The sequence below is a fragment of the Microchirus variegatus genome, assembly GCF_963457635.1.
Source record: "Microchirus variegatus genome assembly, chromosome: 23".
Lineage (NCBI taxonomy): Eukaryota > Metazoa > Chordata > Actinopteri > Pleuronectiformes > Soleidae > Microchirus > Microchirus variegatus.
In genome coordinates, this window is record NC_139824.1 from 18,932,793 (window position 1) to 18,954,565 (window position 21,773).

Here is a 21,773-nt window from a genome sequence, read left to right on the forward strand (position 1 = left end):
CAGTAAAAGAAGAAGAAGAAGAAGAGGAGGTCCACTTCATGTGGTTTTTCATGTGTGTGTCGTTTATTTTATATCACACAAATACAGCCTTTATTTTTAAATTTTTCATCATTTTGCAACAAATTCCTAAGAAAACAGTAACAAAGTAACAAGGTTACGGCTCATTGTGACGTCATGTTTAAAGGTAACTTTAATAAAGTGTGTGTTTTAAATGTTAAGGCTCTTTTATGCTCAGTGTGTTAATCGTATTGTGATTGAGTGATGAATTGGTCTTAAAAATCTGTGTTAAAACAGGTCTATGCTGCTTTAAGGCGTGCGTTGACCATAAACTACATTTCCCACAATGCACGGCGATCGCGTTACCCGCAAAGTGAAGGCATCACCATTGCGGACTATAATGCATCATATTTGTAACTTGAATCCGTAATAAATACAGAAAGTTATTTATCAATATGTTACAGAGTAGTTATCTTTATTTTACATTATATTTGGTTACATTTAGTTACATTTATTGTGTATGACAGTAACATCTGACCCTTTGAGGGGTAACATTGTGGCCCTCAGTGAAAATGACTTTGACACCCCTGTTCTACAGGAATGAATGGAACGTTCCTTTTGTTCTCCTCGTGTTTGTCATGTGTTTATTTTGGAAAGACTTTGAACTCAACAATGACATCGACAGAAGAGTTGTGTGTTTTTAAAGGTGTCACCATGGAGACAAAGCCCCATGTGATGCAGATGTGAGTTGTCCCATCACTCAGATTTAGCTTTTAAACAAACACAAATCATTCTTCTTCTTCTTCTTGGGGTTTTTCCTCTGCCTCCATCTTCTCATCATCCTTCACAACATCTATGAAGCTTCTCTGTGCTTGTCCTCTTTTCCTCCATCATCATCATCCTTTGTCCGATATAATCACTCCACTTCGTCCTCTCGTACTTTTTCTCCAGTTTCTAATCCTGTCCATCATGGTCACTCCCAACCAAAATCTCAGCCTCTTCATGTCCAGAGCCTCAGTTCCACTGACTGATCTCATGGATTATTTTAACTGAAATAAGAAAAACTGAAGTTCATATGAAGCCGTTCTTCTCTGAGGCCCCTCCTCCTCCTCCTCCACACTATCTTCACCATGTATGCGTGATAAAAGGTTTTAATGTTTTCTTCCTCAAGGCAAATCTAGTAAGTGGGTCACAGTAGAAGAAGTAGTTTGTGTACAGTGTTGTTCTGCTGAGGTTCTGTGGTGATAAAGACAGTGGATTCATGGTTTCTCTTCACTCGTATCAAAGAAATCCACTTGTGAAAAACCTTTGTTTTTGTCTGAAGTTGAACCCACAGCAGAGAGGAAACAGCGTCACGTGTGTGTGAGTGGTCAAGACGCAGAGCCGGACAGTAACGCAGTACATTTACTTAAGTACAGTACTTCACTACACTTTTGAGGGATATGTACTTTACTCTAGTATCATTTTTGGGGAGTACACGTGACTTTACTCAAGTGAAAATATTGTACTCTTTACTCCATAACCGTGAGTACACGTTACTTCTTGTACTCCATGGTCAGACTTAGTTAAGAGACGAAACCATGGACCAAACCATGGATGAAGACGCATCAGGTCCATCCTGAGAATGTACCAACTCGTGGCCGCACCTCACCAGACTATTTCAATTTTCTGAACAAGTTAATGATCGTGTTCTCATCACCGCCAGTGATTTTACACATTTATGTAAACTGAGCATTAAAAAGACTTTCAATTCCTTTTACATTCTTCAAGGTATTAACGTTAACATTTATCATAACTCTGTATAGGAAGTTTTCATACGTAAATGTAAGAACTGTAATGCAATATTTAGAGAATGCACTCTTGTACTCTTGATACTCAAGTAAAATTTAGCAAGGGGTATGTGTACTTTTACTCAAGTAATGAAGCTGTGTACTCTGTCCAACTCACATACTTGTGTATATGTGACCCACCAGCACCAAGAAAATTAATGAATTAATTCATTAATTTAGTTATTTTTACAAAATGAGGGATTTTCTTTTTTTTCTTCAAAATTACACAAGTTGAAGTTTTTAAATGCTCTAAATCACAGTATTGTAGCTGTTTAAACCATAAACTTTGTAATTGAATTGGGGTTGTTTAGGCTGTGGTGACGTCACAGAGGAAACACGTGACTTCTTAAGGTTCAGCTGCGGGGGGCGGGGCCTCGCTGTTCCTGTTCCAGCTGCTTCAGAAGAAGAAGAAGCTGCGTGTTTTCACGGTGAATAAAGATGGATAAAGTAAGAACACACCACAGAAGAAGTACATCTAAATCTAAATGTCGCGGTTACAGCGAACATCTTTGGCTGTGCTTGTTCTTCACGAAGACAGAGGCTTCTGGTCACTTCTGTTATGCTAGCAACACGTAGCATTTAAGCTAGCGGACTTTATGCTAACGCGTTAGCATTAGGAGTTTGACTTGATGGTGGAAAACTTTCTCCAGAGTTTATGGAAAACATTGATGGATTATTTATCTGCCGGAAGAGAGCAGGACATGAGGATAATGGAGGAACAGGCACAGGAGTTACATCTGTATGATGACGTCATGACGCCAGCACCTGAACCTCTCATTAACCTTCTATCTTCTTCAGGGGTGAGTTTTCATTAATGTCCTTAATCTTCTTATGTTATTGTTCATTCAAAGTCACATACAGGGATCAAAACATGTAATTTTTCATACTGGACGCTGTCTTTTAATAATCCACTGTGCTTGTTATGTGCTGTGTTGTGTGGCTACATTGTTAGCTAGCTCAGTGTTGTTATTTTTAAAACGTGACGCACGTTAAAACTTATGTTAGATCAGATGATCGTATTATAAGCTGTAATGTGAGCATATGATATTAATGAATAACAAACCGACCTGAATAATGTGTGAATGACACAGATTTGACTGTGATGCTAATGATTCAGCAACTAGCTGAGAGTTAGTTAATCCTTATAGTTAATAGTTAATCCTTCTAACTCTGAAGTATATTACCTTTCTTGTTTTTAATTTTTTATGAAATATATATTCATATTTAATTGTATTTTTCTATGAGAACCCCCTGGGACCTCTTAATAGAACCCTCGGGGTCCTTAGACCTGTTATTGATAACCATTGTTCAAACTACTACAATAGTTCATGTACTGTGGGCTACTTGTTCCTGGTTTTTCTATGGCTGGACACATTATGATGATGACATTGTGTCAGTGGCAGTCTTTTATGTGTCTCATATGGATTATCTGGATTATCTGTATTATTTGTATTACTTGTTTAAATTCAAAAAATAGTATATATTTAAAAAAAACTTCACACATCTGTATGTGATCAGATCACACACAGGATGAATGTTAACACCAGTCTGAACGTGGTCGGTCATCTTTGGCACTACAATACTTTGTGTTCCTAATAATAGGTTTTCAGTCATGTGATGATGCCACATTTTTATTTCATAATCAATGTGTTGCTGAATCCTGGGAGGTTAGTCTGCTGGATAATCCACGTTTGAAGGAGCCTTTGGATTAGGACACAGTTTTATATTCATAGTAACTAGTATCACACTGCCATTCTTCTTCTTTTTTTTCTTCATTTAGACACAAAAACTGACACAAGTGACACTTGAGAGACAATAAAACAGTCACACAGTGTATTTAAAGTATTCAAAGCACAGTAGAAGGAGGTTGTTGTTCAGGCACTCGATGTCGTTGTCGACCAACAGGTACAGAGCCGCACAATGCTCCTCTTTTCACAACACTGGGGATTATTCTAATGGGTTTGTTTTTTTCCGTACATGTGTGTGTGTGTGTGTGTGTGTGTGTTTGAAGTAAGTAACACAATTACAGTTTCCATTGGCACAGACTCAGGTTTTGACATGCAACGAGAAAAAAACCCCAAAACCTTACATTCTACAAGAGAAAAACAACACCAACAACACCAACAGGTGGATAATAATAAACAGTCATGGAGCCGAGATAAAGAAGACAGTAAAACTTGTTGTTGTTTAGTTAAACACTGAAAAGGCATTTAGTCTCCTCTTATAGTCTGAATTCACCTATAAGACGGAATTCACACCTGATTTAATACGTTTTTATAGTAATGACAGTAATAGTATGGCTGCTATTTCACGCAAAGATAGTTAGGATTATTAACAGTCTGTAACTAAAGTAAATCACTGACAGCAGCTTTATAATAAACTCATGTGTGAATTCTGGTTCCAGGTGGATTCGGACTCCTTGGTTGTGGAGACTCTTCACAGTGAGACATCAGATAAGTCATCGTGGGTGAAAACTACACGTTAATATCAAACGGCAACTCTTCAAGTTGAGATTTTAAGGTGCATTTTAAAGGGTTTCAGCGATCAGACTCCTGTGAAGGAACATGAGACTGTTCCATCATAAATACCACAGACAGGTCAGTGAAGCACACTTTGAAATAAAACGATATATGCATCTATATATATACACGTGCATATATATATATATACAAGTCAAAGAAAACACCAGCTCACCTCAAGGCAACAGTTAAGTGCATTTAACAGTGTCGCTGTTTGGATCCCAGAGCCAATTAAAAGGTGTGAGATGCCTTCATCAGTCTGTCACATTTACTGCAGATGTCACTGTTCAGAGTGTTCAGTGAGGGCGACGTCAGCCCTGAACCACAGCCCAAATTAATCTGACTCTGAGATCATCACATATAACTGACAATTAACTCTATTTCCCATTTAATGCCTGACACCCCCACAGCACGACCACACACACACACACACACATGCACACACGCACACATGAACACACCCACTTCACGCAGACACACACTGATTCCCAGCAGGCACACGCGTGAACTATGTGTTAGATAGAGCTTTGTTAAGTTCACAACATTGATGCTTTCACTTTTTTTTCCTTATTATTCCTTGTGTGTGTGTGTGTGTGTGTGTGTGTGTGTGTGTGTGTTTCTTTTGTGATTTATACACAAACATTTAACACTGATGAAAAATCGTGGAGAAACAAAGTGCAGACGAACAGCTGCAGAGACGTAATAGTTTCCTCTAATTATAATCATTAGTCCATGGACTCTATTTGGATTTCCTGCATTTTGTTTTATTAAAATTGTTCCAACTCATTATCCTGATTTATTTTTAATTTTCTGAGATTTGTTAGAGTTTTCCTTTGTGATTTTCTTTTTTTTCTTCCGATTTTATTGTAAATACTTTCATAAACAGGATTATTCTGAAACTAGTATTATTATTATTTTAGCAGAATTATATTTACATTCACCTGAATTGATTTAAATTTCCAATTATGTGAATTTGACTTTCATTAAATTGTTTTCTTCTAATTTGAATGGAATGAAAAAGATAATAAATAATCATATCTTTTTTTCCATAATTTTCTCTAATGATATTGAAAAGCGCCGTTTAATTGTCATTGTTATTTTTTTTTTTTACTTAAAACCGCTTTGGTAAAAATTACAAATGAGTTGAAAAGATTGAGTTTAGTATTTGAAAAAACAAACCAAACACCTGCATTTATGTTTGATAGTAAAGCCTTTTTTAAATAGTTTAGAGAGTAAGTGTTGATCAGCTGATCATCGTCGCTTTGACCCACAAAGACAGAAGCAGTTGAGCGTCTCATGCTGCACACAGACTCTTGCTTTCAGGCAGAAATTGCACATTATTATCAAATTGCACCTCCAGAACAGAAATTGCAATCATTACTGTGGCATGCAGGGCACTTCCATTCTCCTCTGCTGATTATGCCCCCCCTCACTCACTCTCCTCCACCTCCACCTCCACCTCCTCTCTGATTGTTGAGCCTCTGACCCAGGATCAGCCTCAGCCTGTGGGCACTGTGTGGTCGGCACTGAGGAGGATGTTCCTGCTGATTTGGGATCAGACTGAGCTGTAACGGCACTGAGTGAGGAAGAAATAAACGCTCAATAACTAAGAGTAAACAGTTGATATGTTGGCGCACCAACATGAGGTCAGACATGTGAACATCTAATGTGAATTTGACAGGAAGTCAGGAAACGCCAGGAAGTTCTGAGTTCTGGTGATTTAAAGGTCAAAGGCTTGATTTCATCATAGTTCTCCACAGTGATATATAAAAATGTAATGTAGTGCAATAATAATAATCGCAAACGCACAAGTAGATGCTAACGTGCAGCGTTCCACTTGAAAGCGTGCAACGGCGTGAGTTTGCAGTGGAGGTTCATCAGTGTTGAGAGGGGGCGGGGCATTTAGTGATGGCTGCACTGTGGTTGGTTGGCTGGTTGTTCACTGGTTAGCACTAGCCTTAGCCTTAGCCCCAGATGAGCAGTCACATTTCATGGTTGCAGAAAGACCCTTGTTCCGACTGGGTCACGAACCCCGGGCGTCTTACTGCAGGGCAGGAGTGCTAACCGCTGCACCGACCGCGTGGCCCTCATTCATTAATGATCAGGCAGAATATTTACCTACACTCATGGCGCCATATAAACGTGTTTATGATGCGATGAGTCCATTTCAACGCTCCCCTCATATCGTATTCACAGCATCGTAAGTGGAACGTTTCTGAAAGCTTTGATAATGATGATTTGTTCCGTTTGTATTCAGAGCTGGGAATTTCTCAGCTCCCTGAACGAGGATTTTCCAACTTTACCGCCCTGACATAGGATTCATACAAACATAGTACATACTGTTCAATTCTCATGCTGTAACACATAGAGCGTTGTTATCAACTAGCATTGCTAACAATGGTTAGCCCCAGGCTACGTTTGCTTCCTTGGTTTTTCCGACTTCTCTCTGGAGCGCGGTGAACTCCGAGGTGACTTCACTTCCTGTTCCATGTTCCGATGTAAACGGTGAAATTAATACTGATTAAGTTTCCCTGATTGGCCTTAGCCCGGCTAGCTAACATTAGCTACTGTTTTCTTGCAACAGTGTTCTCACACCAACCATTTGAATGTCATTTCCAATACTTGATGACTTCATGATTGCCATTTGAAGGCACTGTAATCTCCTATAATCTGGTGACCTGTGTGTGTTCACATCTATCAGAGCAAAGACGTCTCGCTCACTTCTGGTCATTTGCTGTATTTTCTCAGCTGTAAGACAAAGGAAGAATCTGATTTACATGTTTATATATGCGGCGTGTCATTCAGTCTGCATGGACTAAAGTAAATATGTAATTTAAATACATTTAGCCCAGTTTAAACTCAGGTATTCTGACATTCTCTGACATGAAAATCACCACATCAGCAGCGTTCACTAGAAAATGGAATCCACAGTTGTCAGGTGAGCTGACCCTGAAGCAGATTTAGCACCAGTGTTTTGACTGAACAGTAAATCTGTGTTTGGCTGAATTTGATCCTGAATCAGAGGCTTTGTCATCAGAGGCAGAGATAACACAAAGATGCTGGAGAAGATGCTGTTTTCTACGAGATTATACTGCAGCGTTTTCTTTGAGGTTGAAGAAATGATACTCACACACTCACTCATCCCAACATTCACTCTCACACCATTTTACAAATAATACAAAAAGAAAAATAAATACACTACTGTTCAAAAGTTTGGGCTCACTTAGAAATGTCCTTTAGAGCTGAAACGATTAATCGATTACTAAAATAATCGGTAACTATTTTGATAATTGATAATCGGTTTGAAGCTTTTTTCATTATTAAAACAAGATTTCTGATTGTTTTAGCTTCTTAAATGTGAATATTTTCTTAATTTCTTTGCTCCACATAACAAAGAAATCATTAAAACTGAATCATTTTGGTTTGTGGACAAAACAAGACGTTCCAGAACATTTACAGGTCATTTCCAGCTTTGACAAACACTGATCAACGTTTTTTTAACATTTTATGAACCAAACGATTCATCGATTAATCGAGAAAATAATCGACAGATTAATCAACTACGAAAATAATCGTTAGTTGCAGCTCTAATGTCCTTATTTTTTGAAGGAAAAGCACTTTTCTTCAATGAATCTAACATTAAACAAACCATAAACACATTCTATACATTGTTCATGTGGTAAACCCGTCTGGTTTTTGATGGAATATGTACATAGGTGTATAAAGGCCCATTTCCAGTGTTCTAATGATACACTGGGTTTGTTAATGGTGTTAGAAGGCTATTGGATGATGAGAAAACCCTTGTGCAATGATGTTAGCACGGCTGAAAACAGTTATTTTGAATAAAAATCATTATTTCTAATCTTTTCAATGTCTCGATTATATTTTCTATTCATTTTGCAACTCTTTTGATGAATAAAAGTCTGACTTTTAATGGAAAACACAACAAACATTGTATAGGTGAGAGCCCAAACCTTTGAACAGTAGAGTAGATGATTAATGAAAGATAATGTAGGAATAGTTTTTGACCGTTGTTCATTCCAACAGGAGTTTGATGGGAGGTGGATCAGCGTGGGGTCACGGAGGGGTCACTGAGGGTCACTGAGGGTCACATGGCCAGAGCTCTGGCCTTGGCGGCAGCTGCCTGTGCCCTCTGTACGACTCCCTGACTGTTCTCTCTCCTCATCAGCTGGCTGCTCTCAAACAGACCTTCATGGCTGCTGCTGCTGCTGCCTCCAGCACCGAGGCCTCCGTCTGTAGACGTCAGCGCTCCTGCAACAGACGGACGAACAGACCATCACGACACGTAAACAGGAGCTACAGGTACATCAGTATATAAGTGAAGTAGAGACAAGACTGGGATTTTAGGACTAGGATTATAAATAACTGTTATTTTCAAAATGTTAATCAGTTTGTCCAAAACCATCGAAATGAAAATATTCACATCAAAGAAGTTGATTATTCAAACTCAACAACTCAAACCTAACGTTTATGCATTTTTAACGTACAGTTCACGTACAGTCAGAGGCATTTCCTGATTAGAGTTTTTTTGCAAAGATTATGTTTGAGGCATTTTTAATCATTTATTATAAAGGACAGATTGGCAGCAAAGTCTGAGGCATTTAAATGAGATTTGATGCATATTCTTTGTGATTTGACTAAATAACATTTTTCCAAGCTTTATTTTCTGAACGGTAAAATTATATTGTTATTGTTATTATTGTATATATTATTCCGCAATTTTGGAGCAAGAATTTCCTTTGTGATAAATAAAGATCTATCTGATCTTATCCATAAATATAGATGATGGCATCTGTTCCTGATTTTCAAACAGCAAAACAACAAATCATAATTTGACCTATATACGCAAAATAAAATTGCTGTAGAGGAGTAAACGACCTGGTGATGTTTAACGCTCCTCTGCTTCTACATTTTCTCGACAAAGGAGAACAAACACTTGATAAGAAATCAGGCTGTCGAAAATCAAAAATTTGTGAGTCGAGGCGTTCACACTTTGTTGCTGGAGCTCTTGTTTGTGTCGTATAAGCAGTGACTTAAGGTTAACTGGTTCTTCAACTGAAGTTAATGTTTAAACTTTAAATAAAGACGCCGCCGCTCCCTGCATCTGCTCTGATTTCAGGTTGTCAGATGTGAGGAAAGGAAGGAATCTTTATGTTCCATCTCTATTTTTAAAAGTACAAAATTACCCAGTTGTCAAGGTGACACATTGTTCCAGCGTCGCCACCCAGCAGTGCTCAAATAAAAAGAGTGTTGATTACCTCCTCAGACGGAGGAAGCTTCACTTAGTCAATTAACACATTCACTGTTTAATATAATTAAAAAGTATTTAAAATACCTGGTATCAGAACAAAGAACACAGGGGACCGTGGTGGAAAAAAAAAAAAAATCTTAATTTGATTACAGTGACATCAATTTAAAATAAATGTAAAAGGTACGAAATCTCAGGAGTGAAGAACTTTAATGTCCTTATGGTACAAAAGCCTTTAACATTGTATCTTTAATGTCAGGGAGGATGATCTCTGCATAATCACAAAGTCTTTGTTTCTATGTTTGTGACGCAAAAATCCTCACAAATATATACTGTATATGTATATATATATACTGTAAGTGAGTGAGTGTATGGAGAGAGGAGGGAGAGATTTAGCTGACTGTGGTCTGACACTTGAAGTCAACAGGTTGCACCTGGAAAATCTCCTTAATCTTCATATTTTGTTGTGTTGTGATGAGTCACCAGGTGACCACGTGTTCTCCTATAGTTTTTACTCATCTTCTTCCCATTTGCAGCTCTTTATCTCAGATTAGGCAGCAGTAAAACATTATATACTGTATATATACTGTATATATGTTTTCGCTGGATTTTCCAACAATTGATTAAATTTTGGCCGTGATCCATAGACGCTATCACTATTTTTATCGCTATTTTATAGACGCTGTTTCTTTAACCTCGTCTTCTGCTCGCTCTCCACTTTTGGATTTGTTTGCATGTTGCTCCTGAGTTGTTTGAACCATGTAGACGTTCATCGTCTTCAAATGATTTTGTCTCGATGATAAAAATCCTGAAAGCTCCTCTGAGCAAAAGTCATTAGACACCATTTCTCATAGAAAGCTACATCATGCTTGTTTTGTGTTGCTCTGCGTACGTCATCACTGTCATTGGTTTGTTTTGAGGATTTTTAAAGAGCTTTTGAGTCTCTGACTCTCTGCTCTGAAAGGTCTGATTGTCTTACCGTAGCCGTCCACACATCCGCTTTTAAACTCGCCTTCAAACTTCATCCCATCGAAGCGAGTGAAGACTCCGACACCGTGGAACTTCCCCTGAACAAAGTCACCTTCGTACCTAAAAAGGTGAAGAAGAAAAACACAAAGTGTCAGGTCAGAGAGAAGAAATCTGACATTCCTCCGTCGCTCTACACGACCAGGAATCGTTTGTTTTGAACAACGATGAAGGTTCAACAAAAACTGTCCTTGAATGTTTGGAATTTCAGACACGAAAGTCACTGATGTCTTCAGCTATTTCCTCCTTTGACACTTTGTCACATCACGCAGGCTTTGTGAAGGATTGTCCTCGCATTATTGACGACAGCAGACAGCACGAGTTAATGGAAACGAGGAAGAAGAAGAATCTCTGACAGCAAATCACAGCATCACTGACTCCAGAGAGGATGAAGTCACTCGAGCACGGTGATGGAGTTCAGCGACGCTCTGAGATCAATCTAGAATCAGACTCTTTATGGACTTTTGAACTCAAATCTTAATCTGTGAGTCCAAATGGACATTTGTGGTTAATTCACAGTGAGCTTTTATTGTGATAATTCTCAGTTCCAATATCCACCTGCTGCTGACGCATGGAAATGAATCAGGTTTGATGTCTATGAAAATAAAGCAGACGGTTCAGTACATCACACTCGTGTCTTTTTATCTACAACAACCATCATTGTGCCAGATGTAAAGATTGACCTTCTTAATACGTAATTACATTCATAAAAACATGAGGTCACATTTGAAGATTCCTTGATCTTGAGAGGTTTTCTTTTGCGAGGACACGACGACGTTGACCTTCGACCCCCAGACTATAATGAATTAATCCTTGCGTTCATCCTTGAGTTTTTGCTAAATTGAAAGATTCTTGAAATGCTGGGTTCACGGGAATCAGACGTGGAGTTTGGACGTCTTTTGTTCATTTTTAATCACAAACTCTGATATAGTGGCAAACCACAGAAGCAGAAAATGTTCTTTGCTGTAACTCAGAGACCGTTTAACACCTTAAATAATGTGTTCTTGTGTCTCCGTAGCCCTTGAAGAATGTTTTATTCCTTCTGTCTCTGAGTAACTGTGCAACAAACGTCCTCGAAGAGGCAACACTTTTGTGCACTTGAATCTTCAGCAGACAAAGACGAGCAGATGAAAGGCCAATGTTTCCATCTGCTCTGGAATGATTGTCGCCACAAGAGAATTCTGACTATTTGACACTGAACATTTTCACGCTGTGTGGAAGTGCTCAAACAATTCTAAAGCCCAAACTTTGTTTTTTATCTCTGCCACACACCAGCGGTAAATACAGCTTTGTGCATTTTTTTTACCTGATACTCCAGCACATGTTTTAGCTGCGAAGGTCACTGTGTGGACCTGTTTTAACACTGTGGACAAATATAATATGATCCCTTTAAAGTCGTGATTTGGTCATAAACAGAAGGTGAAACACAGACCTGGAACCATCAGGGAAGACCAGCATCCCACAGCAGTTGAACAGACCGTTCTCAAACTGTCCGGTGTAGCACGTCCCGTCGCTGAAGTTCAGCTGACCCAGGCCATGACGCAGACCTGCACCACACACACACACACACACACACACACACACACACACACACACACACACACACACACACACACACACACGCAGTAATTTAACAAACCACTGCATATGGTCTGAACTATAATGAACATAATGCAAAGTAAAGTTTGACCCAGATTTTTACTGTTCCATTTTAAACTTTTGAGCTCAACAACTTAGAATCATGCATGTGACATTGTCACTATGTGTGTTGTGTGTGTGTTTAACGTGTTTACAGCAGGTTAGAAAGATAAATCATGTAAGCTCCATGTTTAACACACTCTAAAGGCCACTTCTACGACTGTGTAATGCGCTATCCGACTGCGTAACCATGGAGACCCCTCCAGCCTTCATAGTTCTCCGTCGTGGTGACGGATACGCACTGCAATTTCCCGCCAGTGGGGGTCGCTAGTAGATGTCGATTATTTTCTCGGTTAATCAATGAATCGCTTGGTCCATAAAATGTCAGAAAATGTTAAAAAAAAAAACGTTGATCCGTGTTTGTCAAAGCTGGAAATGATGATGTTCTCAGAAGTCTTGTTTTGTTTACAAACCAAGATGATTCAGTTTTAATGATTTCTTTGTTATGTAGTGCAAAGAAACCAAGAAAATTTTCACATTTAAGAAGCTGAAACAATCAGAAATCTTGTTTTAATCATGAAAAAACCTTCAAATCGAATCTCGATTATCAAATTTGTTGGCGATTAATTTAGTCATCGATTAATCGTTTTCAGCTCTAGTCGCTACGCAAGGTTGTTGTGCTTTTGGCTACAGTGAGCAATGGCGTCTGAGAGAGAAAGACTGTTGTTGTTGTTGTAGCTGAATAACATTGAAACACAGATACTTTTGATGCAAAAACAGAGACGTTAAAGGTCTGTACGTCCACTAAATGTACCCAGACTGATGACGGTCTTATTGGACCGATGAGGGTCATGGACGAAGAATCCCACTTCAGGCACTTCCGAATGCCGACTGGCAAATTGGATGAACTTCTACGCCGTGTGCTACCTCATATTAATCATCAGGGCACCCACCGTATGCCCGTTGATGTCACCCAAAGACTGGCTGAGGACCAGTCGCAGCCCTTGCCGTCTCCGTTGTCCCTTGACGGAGTGACGGACATTTAAATAATATTTTAAATATAGTATAGAGTAGAGTATAGAGTATAAATTGGGCTTAATGCTGCACCATCTCATCAAAGCTGACACCATTTCCATGGTAGCACTGAACCCCTCCAACCACATACGACCACTATAGGATTGTTGGGTAGTATTTTTCCCTGAAGCATATATAACATCATACACGTGTGTGCTTGTTAACCTTCAGTATTATAACTATAACAACACAAACGTCTGTGCAGTAACAGATTGAAGCCATGAATAAATGAATAAAGCAGTCGTAACGTTGAGAAATGAGAAACACTAATATAGTTTCCGTGTCAGCATGAACGCCTTAATGATTTTAAGACCTTAATGGGAAGGTGTTTAGTTTTTCTAGGGAAATTAGGGGACGCGGTGGGGGTTAAGAAGGCACTCGCATCATTATTTTAGCTCCAACTTTTTGAATTAGCAGTTCATTTTCATAATTGGTGTTATGAGAGACGAAATGCACAACGGCTCTGTGTCGTTTCTCGACTCTGAAGACGTTCCCGTGGAGGTGAGATCCAATTTCCCTCCTAATTCTTGCTTCCCTGGATCAGGATCGATGGGGTAGGCGAAGAAGTTGGAATCCCTGCGACCTCCATTAGCAGGCCCAGCAGGATTTAGGAGAGTAAATGGATATGAGGCACAGTTGGACACGGGTCCAAAGAGGTCCTGGGTGAGGACGCGAGGAAGAGGAGTCGCTGCCAAGCTCGACAAACGCCATGAAACTGACAAAGAGGAAATCTGCAGTGGTGGGTTCAGGGGAGCACCCGAACAGCAGATTGGGATTTACAGGAGGAGGAGGTGGGGGTGAGGCGAGTCAATGTCGCCTCCCCCCCCCCCCCCCCCCCCACACCACCACCACCAGCAGCTTCCATGCAGCTAATGGCAAAGTAAATTAGGCAGTCCATCTGTCAGCGCTGCTTAAAGTGCTGCTCTCTGCCTAATCTCAGCAGGGTTTTCACGGGAGATTTGGAGAAGAGATTTGGCCGAAAACTAAATCTGGAGCTCTTCATTCCATCATTCTAACAAGTCTAACGCATCATAGTGCATCCATATGTGCGGCCGGACTTGATTAAGTATACAGTCTATATATATACATATAGTGTATGTTGGTAAAGAAGAGGGCCAACTGGGGCTTAAGTCCTGCTCTTTAGCCCTGGAAGCCCAAGGCAGGAATTTCACGGACGAAACCACTGAAAAGCAACAATCTGTGGTTTGTGAGAGAGGTCACGCTGGTCTCACACATCAACACCAGTGTCTTTACAGGACCTGTGTGTGTGTGTGTCTTTACAGACTGTATGAGCTGATATAAAGTGATATCAGTGAGTTTTCACAGACTGATGATGATGATCAGTGAAGGACGACAACACTTTCCCCGCTCGTCTCCTTGGTTTGATCCCTGCACACTGACTCTAATCCAGAGCTCAGCTCCCTCCGATCCCATGTTTTCGGTCACGGTCTCCAGCTAATTTTGGTGGAGCTGAATTTGTTCGGCTTTCATGTCAATCAATAGCGGTAATGCATAGATGTTAAATGACCGCACAGGGGAAGTACGGTAGTAAATGGTCTCTGGCCGTTGCCTCGGCCGCCGTGGACGTATTTCCTGTAACCTGAGCGCCGCGGCTCTGTCTTCCACCGGAGCGCTGCTAAATAATTCATGCGACACCGTAGACCTCTGTCCGACATGCACCTACATGTTTGTGTGCAAACACTGACTTTGCATGCTCCGACGGCGAGATGCTGCCGCACGACACGTGTCGGTCGCTGTGTTCTTCATCACACCTCACACACACACACTCACACACACACTGAGAGACTTCCAACTACTTCAGAGTAAATTCAGCAGTGTTAATTCAATTAATATGGTGTTAGTATCAAGAGAGAGCTTTGGAAATAGCAGATATTAACTGTGTTGTTTAGGAGAAGGTATTCGAGAATAATTCCCTGGTGCAATAAACTTCTGTATAGAGACACTTAATCAAGGAAGTAACGAAAAACAGTTAACATCTTTACAAACGGCTAAATATCATGGATACGTCAGTAGTTGGCCTTGGTTATTTAGCAGCCAATAAATCAGCCAGGAGTTTAATAACATAAATCTAAAGGAATAGAAAAACTAGTGCCGTGCAAAAGGTTAACGTGCGTTAATGCACGACACGTTTCCATGACGACTGACCGTAAAATGACGCGCATGACGTCATGTTTACGTGCCGCCACACCGGAGTCCAGGCACCGTTTACCAGTTAGCTCTGTTAGCTCCGTTAGCTCCGTTAGCTGCATTAGCTCCTTTTAGCGCCGTTAGCGTTAGCCTACAGTGGAACAAGAGCGGTCTGTTTATTAAACGAAAAGAGCAGCGCTAACAAATAACCAGCGTACCTGTGTACTGTGTATGTGTGCCTCTGTTTTTAAAGGTTAGCGTTACTTTAAAGACTCATTTTAACAATCGGGAGTCACGTAAACGCGTTATGCGTTAACGTGCGTTAACGTTGACGCCGTTAAACTCCGGTGACGCGTTTGACAGCACTAAGAAAAACCGAGCATTTGTGTGACAATGAAAACATTTTCCACTCGTGGTTGTCGTCGTTTTCCATTAAAGTGTTAAAATGAGACTCTGAATCGTGATTTTTACCAAAGAGAAAACATTTCTGTATCCAAAAGAAATCAAAGTTGCCCTCGACAAACAGTAGGTGAGCAAACTGCATGTTTAATCACGTCACACGGTCTTTATCAGAAACTGTAGATGACGACAAAGACACGACTGAAAACTCCACAACACAAGTTTTTTTTGTCTCACCTTTTAAGAAGAAACTAAAATCTCTTAAGTCTAACTTTATCTGCTGATGACGCTCATGTTTGACCGAAAGACTGTTTTCTTTTTACGTTGAGTTATTGCTGCTCGCTCCTCACTGTGGCCCAGAGCTGGTTAGTCATTTTAAGCAGATTTAAAAGATGATAAAAACAAATATGTCCTCTGTGTTATCACAGAGTTACATCAGCTAAACTTGGTAAAACCAGTTTTACTGTTGTTTTTTTTGTTAAAAGTGCACAGACCATAATATTTCACGGCTGTTTTGCTGCCAAATTTCTTTCTCCTTCTTTGTTTAACCTTGACCTAAAGTGTTTTTGTCAAGCTGCAAATACTGGTTTGAGGTCATGTGACACAGTCTGAGCAGACACACTGGAACCATATGGTGTGTGTGTGTGTGTGTGTGTGTACTTCCTGACTTAAGTTTAACACTTTTTTTTAACGGTTAGATATAATCTGTGTGTGTGTGTGTGTGAGATCTCAGGCTCATTTAAAAGCCAAATACTTTCACTGTGACAACTCTCTTTTCTCTCACATACACTAATGATTCAATGCTCTGACTGTTGCTGTATTCCAGTTAAACAAAGGATGGAAACATACTCCGTATACAGTCAGATCATAGTCATAGTCATAGTAGTTCTTCACATTTGGCCTCTGGTGTACAGATGCAGCAGTAGATGATGCCAATAAGGACACAGGCAGGTGTCCTCAGACAAAGGTGTTGTGCCATAATAAGACGTCCTATCAGAAACACCTCACCTGCCGTGAGCAAGATGTCACTGCGCCTCCACACAACGGGAGGACGGGATGCTTATTATGACAGAACAAAAGCTCCTGATGAAGTTATCAGCTCTGCTGAAGAAGACTGAGCCTGGTTCAAGTGCACTTTAGTCTTTAAACCCAGTCTGGAAACTTTGCTGTATTTGAGCTATTACTGGGCCAAACTTCTTTGTTTGTGGATCATCTGCCTCCCTATTGTCCTCTGTGGTCTTCTTCTTTTCCTCCTGCCCAGCAGCTCCATCTTCATCAACCATCTCAACCTTCACTCTCTTACTTTAGCTCCAAACCGGTTTATCTGAGATGTCCCTGAAATTCCATCCTGGTCAATCCTGACCAAAACCTCAGCATCTTCAGCTCTGCCACCTCATAGCCATCATAGCTATCATAGCAGACTTCACCACTGCTTCCTTGCATAGTAGGAGTGTCACAGTTGTAAATGTGACTTTATTCAGTGTTGGAAAACCCTGGGTTTAATCAGACATGTAATGTCTGCTGTAACTGAAAATCATGGCTGCCAGCTGCAGCACAATGGAAAAAAACTCTGAATTTAGCCACTTAACAAAAGGCTCACCTAATGAAATGTCTGCCTTCCTAAGTCTATCATATCTTAAATGTATAGCTGTGGCTTCATCTCAGCGTTAGACCACTGTCGTTCACACACATTACCTCATAAACCTTTTTCTATCTTTGTTATGCAATTAGTTTTAACATCATAAAGACCAGACAAAACTGTCCTAATCTGGATGAAACAACAACAACAATCCCAAAATGAATCATTTTTGGACAGTATTATATATGTGTATAATAAAAGTCTGACTGATCCTCCTGTGAGAACAGCCACTTGATTGTGGTGAAGGACTCTGGGATCAAGACTGTGAGCTCTTTGAGTGGTTGTTAAGATTAGGAAAGTGGTGTATAGATGCAGACCATTTACCATCCATCAACACAAGAGAGAACATCAGGACACGCTAACACGCTAACACCAGAGGAAGAGGAGAGAGGAAGGTGAGACGTTTACGGCGTCCAAAACAATCCTCCATCCTCACGTTCTTTTATATTGACATATATATATGACATATTCTTATATATGTCATCTAACTTCTTTAGTCATCTGGAGCTCTGACGTATAGAGACGAACACCTACGCTCTATTCAGAGTGTGCGGTTAAGGTTAACTTTAGTGAAAGTACAGGAGCCTGCAGGGTTCAACACACAGTACTTATATTAGTATTTACGCTCCAGTCGCTCATTAAACTCTCTTCACATTAAATATAAACAGCAGTGGCATTGTTAGCTGTCGTATTTGACATTAGTGGACTGGAATGGAACAACTTGTTGTTGTGACGGAGGGTTATCTCGATTATGTCGTCGAGCTAATTTACTCAGGGTGGGGGAAAAAATGGATTCACATAGGAATCGCGTTTCTTATCATCCATGATTCTGAATCAATTCATAAAGTCCAAAAATTGATTTCTATATTGAAAAACCACACAAAACACCAGTTTGTGTTAATGGTGTGCAGTTTATTTTTGTAACTTCTGGGAGAAAAAGGCAGCTAGTCTAAGCTTTTATTTATTCAAGTTATTTTTGTTGTACAGGGAGTAAGTTTTTATTTGTTTTGAATGAATAAATGTTAACTTTTGTCTTAAGTTTGCCTTTGTGTGATCACATTATCACATTATATTATACAAACTCTATTGTTTTGATGCCATAATTTGCCTTAACACACTATGCATTCTATCAATTTTTTAATCGAGAATCGTTTGAATCAAATCGGTTGAATCGAGAATTGATTTTGAATCGAACCGTGACCTTAAGAATCGAAATCGAATCGAATCGTGAGCCACCCAAAGATTCAAATCCCTATAATTTACCTAATCTCCTCATAGTGGAAATAGAGACAACAATGAATGGTCTGCAGGAACCTATTATAGTTCCTTAAAAACAGTTCCTGCTACTTTGCAGTGGAAATGCAGCTACAGACAGATCCATGACTACTGTTTATGCTACTGCTGTGTTTTACCGCTCAGAGCTTTATCACGTCAATCAAACCTAAGTCTGCAGTTGCCTTATTGTTTTAATTATAATCTAACTATTCAGTGATGGATGGAGTCAGTGTGGAGGTCAGTCTTGCCTTCTTTCCATTCGCCGTGGTACTCCTCGCCATTTGAGTAGGTGAAGGATCCTCGTGTCAGGGTCATGGGTCCTGCTGGCACACACACAGAAAACACACCATCATCATCAGGACCTGACACACACACACACACACACACACACACACACTGAGAGCTGGGAGTTCATCAGATCATGTGTCCACCCATCACCTCCCATGTGGGTTAACTGCAGGGTTTGAGATTATAGGTTAAAGACACCCCATAATAAACATGTTTTTCATGCCAAAAACAAAATATTCATGTAGTTCAATAACAGACAACGTAAATGCAACGCAGATTTCATGCCAAGCATCGTGCGCCATGGTAGAGGTCAGAGTTCAACGTTTTTCTGTGTGTGTGTGATGCCAAGAACAGTAAATCTGCATTATTCCATACAGTAACGCTAAAGTGTGAGACACTGTCCTCCATGTTTGTTTGTGTTTTTGTCTTCATGCAAACATCCTGTTTGTGGAGGAACACAAATCAAAGTTACACTGACTTACAAACGACGTACAAAATAGTACGAGTATATGGAAGGCGGGGGTAAATCTATGGAGGACCAAACCTGACGTAATAAATAAACAAACAAATGATTAAATTAATACAGGAATAAATAAATGAAGGTGAACCGAAATGTAGAAATACATGTAAAGCATTTATTTATTTATTTATTCCTGTATTTATTTATTTATTTGTTATTACGTCAGGTTTGGTCCTCCATATTAATCACAAGGTGAAGCGTGATAAAAATAAAGAAAACTAAATCTGCATTATTCCATACAGTAATGCTAAAGTCAGTCAGTCATGTTTGTTTGTGTTTGTGTCTTCATGCAAACATCCTGTTTGTGGATGAACACAAATCAAAGTTACACAGACTTACAAACGACATACAAAATATTACAAGTGTATGGAAGACAGGTGTGATTGTATGGAGGACCAAACCTGAGGTAATTAAAAAAAAAAAATACATAAATGTAGATGAACAGAAATGTAGAAATAAATGTAAAGCATTTATTTATTATTACGTCAGGTTTGGTCCTCCATATGCATCACGAGGTGAAGCGTGATTAAAAATAAACCGGCAAATGATAATAATATCATCATATTTTTTTTATTTTTTTTTAAGTTTCTATTTTGAAAAACCCACACACAAAACACCAGTTTGTGTTATTTGTGTACAGTTTATTTTTGTAACTTTTGGGAGAGAAAGGCAGCTAGTCTAAGCTTTTATTTATGCTAAAGTTATTTTTGTTGTACAGTAAGTAAGTTTTTATTTGTTTTGAATGAACAAATGTTAACTTTTGTCTGAAGTTTGCCTTTGTGTGATCACATGATCACATTATCTTATACAAACTGGATTGTTTTGATGTCATCATTTGCCTCAACACACTATGCATTTGATCAATTTTTGAATGGAGAATTGATTTTGAATGGAATCGTGAGCCAGCCAAAGATTCACATCCTTAAAATCTATGGAACTAAATAATAGAAAATCCATTCCAGTTCCATTCTTTTCTACCACTGTTCAGCCCAGTGTGAAATGATGATGATATAAACGTGACGAGGCCATCTGATCTGCTGTGTTAGTGAAGCAGCCGTGTTTCCTCTGTGCTGTAACAGCATCACTGTCTCCTCTCTGTCTTCCTGTTGTCGTCGTCTCACACTGAGCTTTGACACAAACTGCTGCAGACGAAGCATCAAAGATGAGACGCAGAGAACATCTGAGAGGACGTTTATTAGCCGCTGAATAATTGCTGAAATGCCATCAGACGAGCTGACAGATTAGACAGGAGGAGGAGTTTCCCTCCATCTAATGTTGCCACAGTAACGCTGGCCTTAATCCCTTTCATCGTGCCGGTGTGACGCCGACAAACACACACACACGCACACACACACACACATGGAGGGGGAGGAGTCCTGGAGGAGGTAAAGAAAGCCTTTTACCTGTTTTATTCACCAGCACCTCGGTCCTTTTCCCTCTACATCACTCAGTTTTCTTCACAATTCTGCTCCTCTCAGCGCTTATTTTCTGCCTTTCCTGTGGCTGTGGAGCTGCCTCAGTGGCTCTCCAAGGTGCCGCGCTCTGATTGGCTACGGCGCCTCCACCTCGTCTCAACGGCCCCTCCCGTTGGCTGTGGCCGCTCGGTGTCCGTCCCCTCAGCGGGAGACATCTTTGTGTGGGGCAGTGGGTTCAGTGACTTAATTAGCCGGAGTGCGTTTGCCCTTGTCTTTTTATGTCCCGCCCAGCGTCTCTGTAGGATTATAAAGAACGGCCACTGGGTCATTTCAGCGTTCAATTTAGTGATTAGACCTGCGTTTGGTCCACTTTTATGGAACATGAGTTATTGTTGCTGCTAAAGCAGCTGCACTGAGGTGCTGGAGCAGGTTTGGTAAATGAGCAGAGAGCCAATAAGGATTTAATCCACTCACATGGAAATAAAGAGGAGGGAGTGAAGGTGAAGGTGAAGGTGACCCAAATCACACAAAAACACTGTGCACGGCCTGATTTATCATTCTCCACCATTAAACTGCTCTTTTATTATTTTTTTAAACGTACAAAATAGTTGATCATTTATCAACAAAAACATTAAAGGGATAGTTTTTTTTTTTTAAAGTGTAGTTCATCATCAGACTGAGACAGTTACACTCTGACAGGTGTGAAAACATGGAAAAACTTCACTTCAGAAAATCTA

General features: G+C 39.9%; 1 protein-coding gene across 1 annotated transcript; it reads right to left on the bottom strand.

The window, feature by feature from the left end:
* Nucleotides 1–8,453: 8,453 nt before the first annotated feature.
* On the bottom strand, nt 8,454–19,128 carry LOC310943636 (uncharacterized protein; the record flags this gene model as incomplete). The annotated part of the gene is made up of 4 exons (XM_083909264.1): nt 8,454–8,617; nt 10,594–10,703; nt 12,073–12,187; nt 19,062–19,128. The coding sequence occupies 4 exons, from the start codon at nt 19,126–19,128 to the stop codon at nt 8,454–8,456; spliced, it is 456 nt and encodes a 151-aa protein (XP_083765390.1).
* Nucleotides 19,129–21,773: the final 2,645 nt, after the last annotated feature.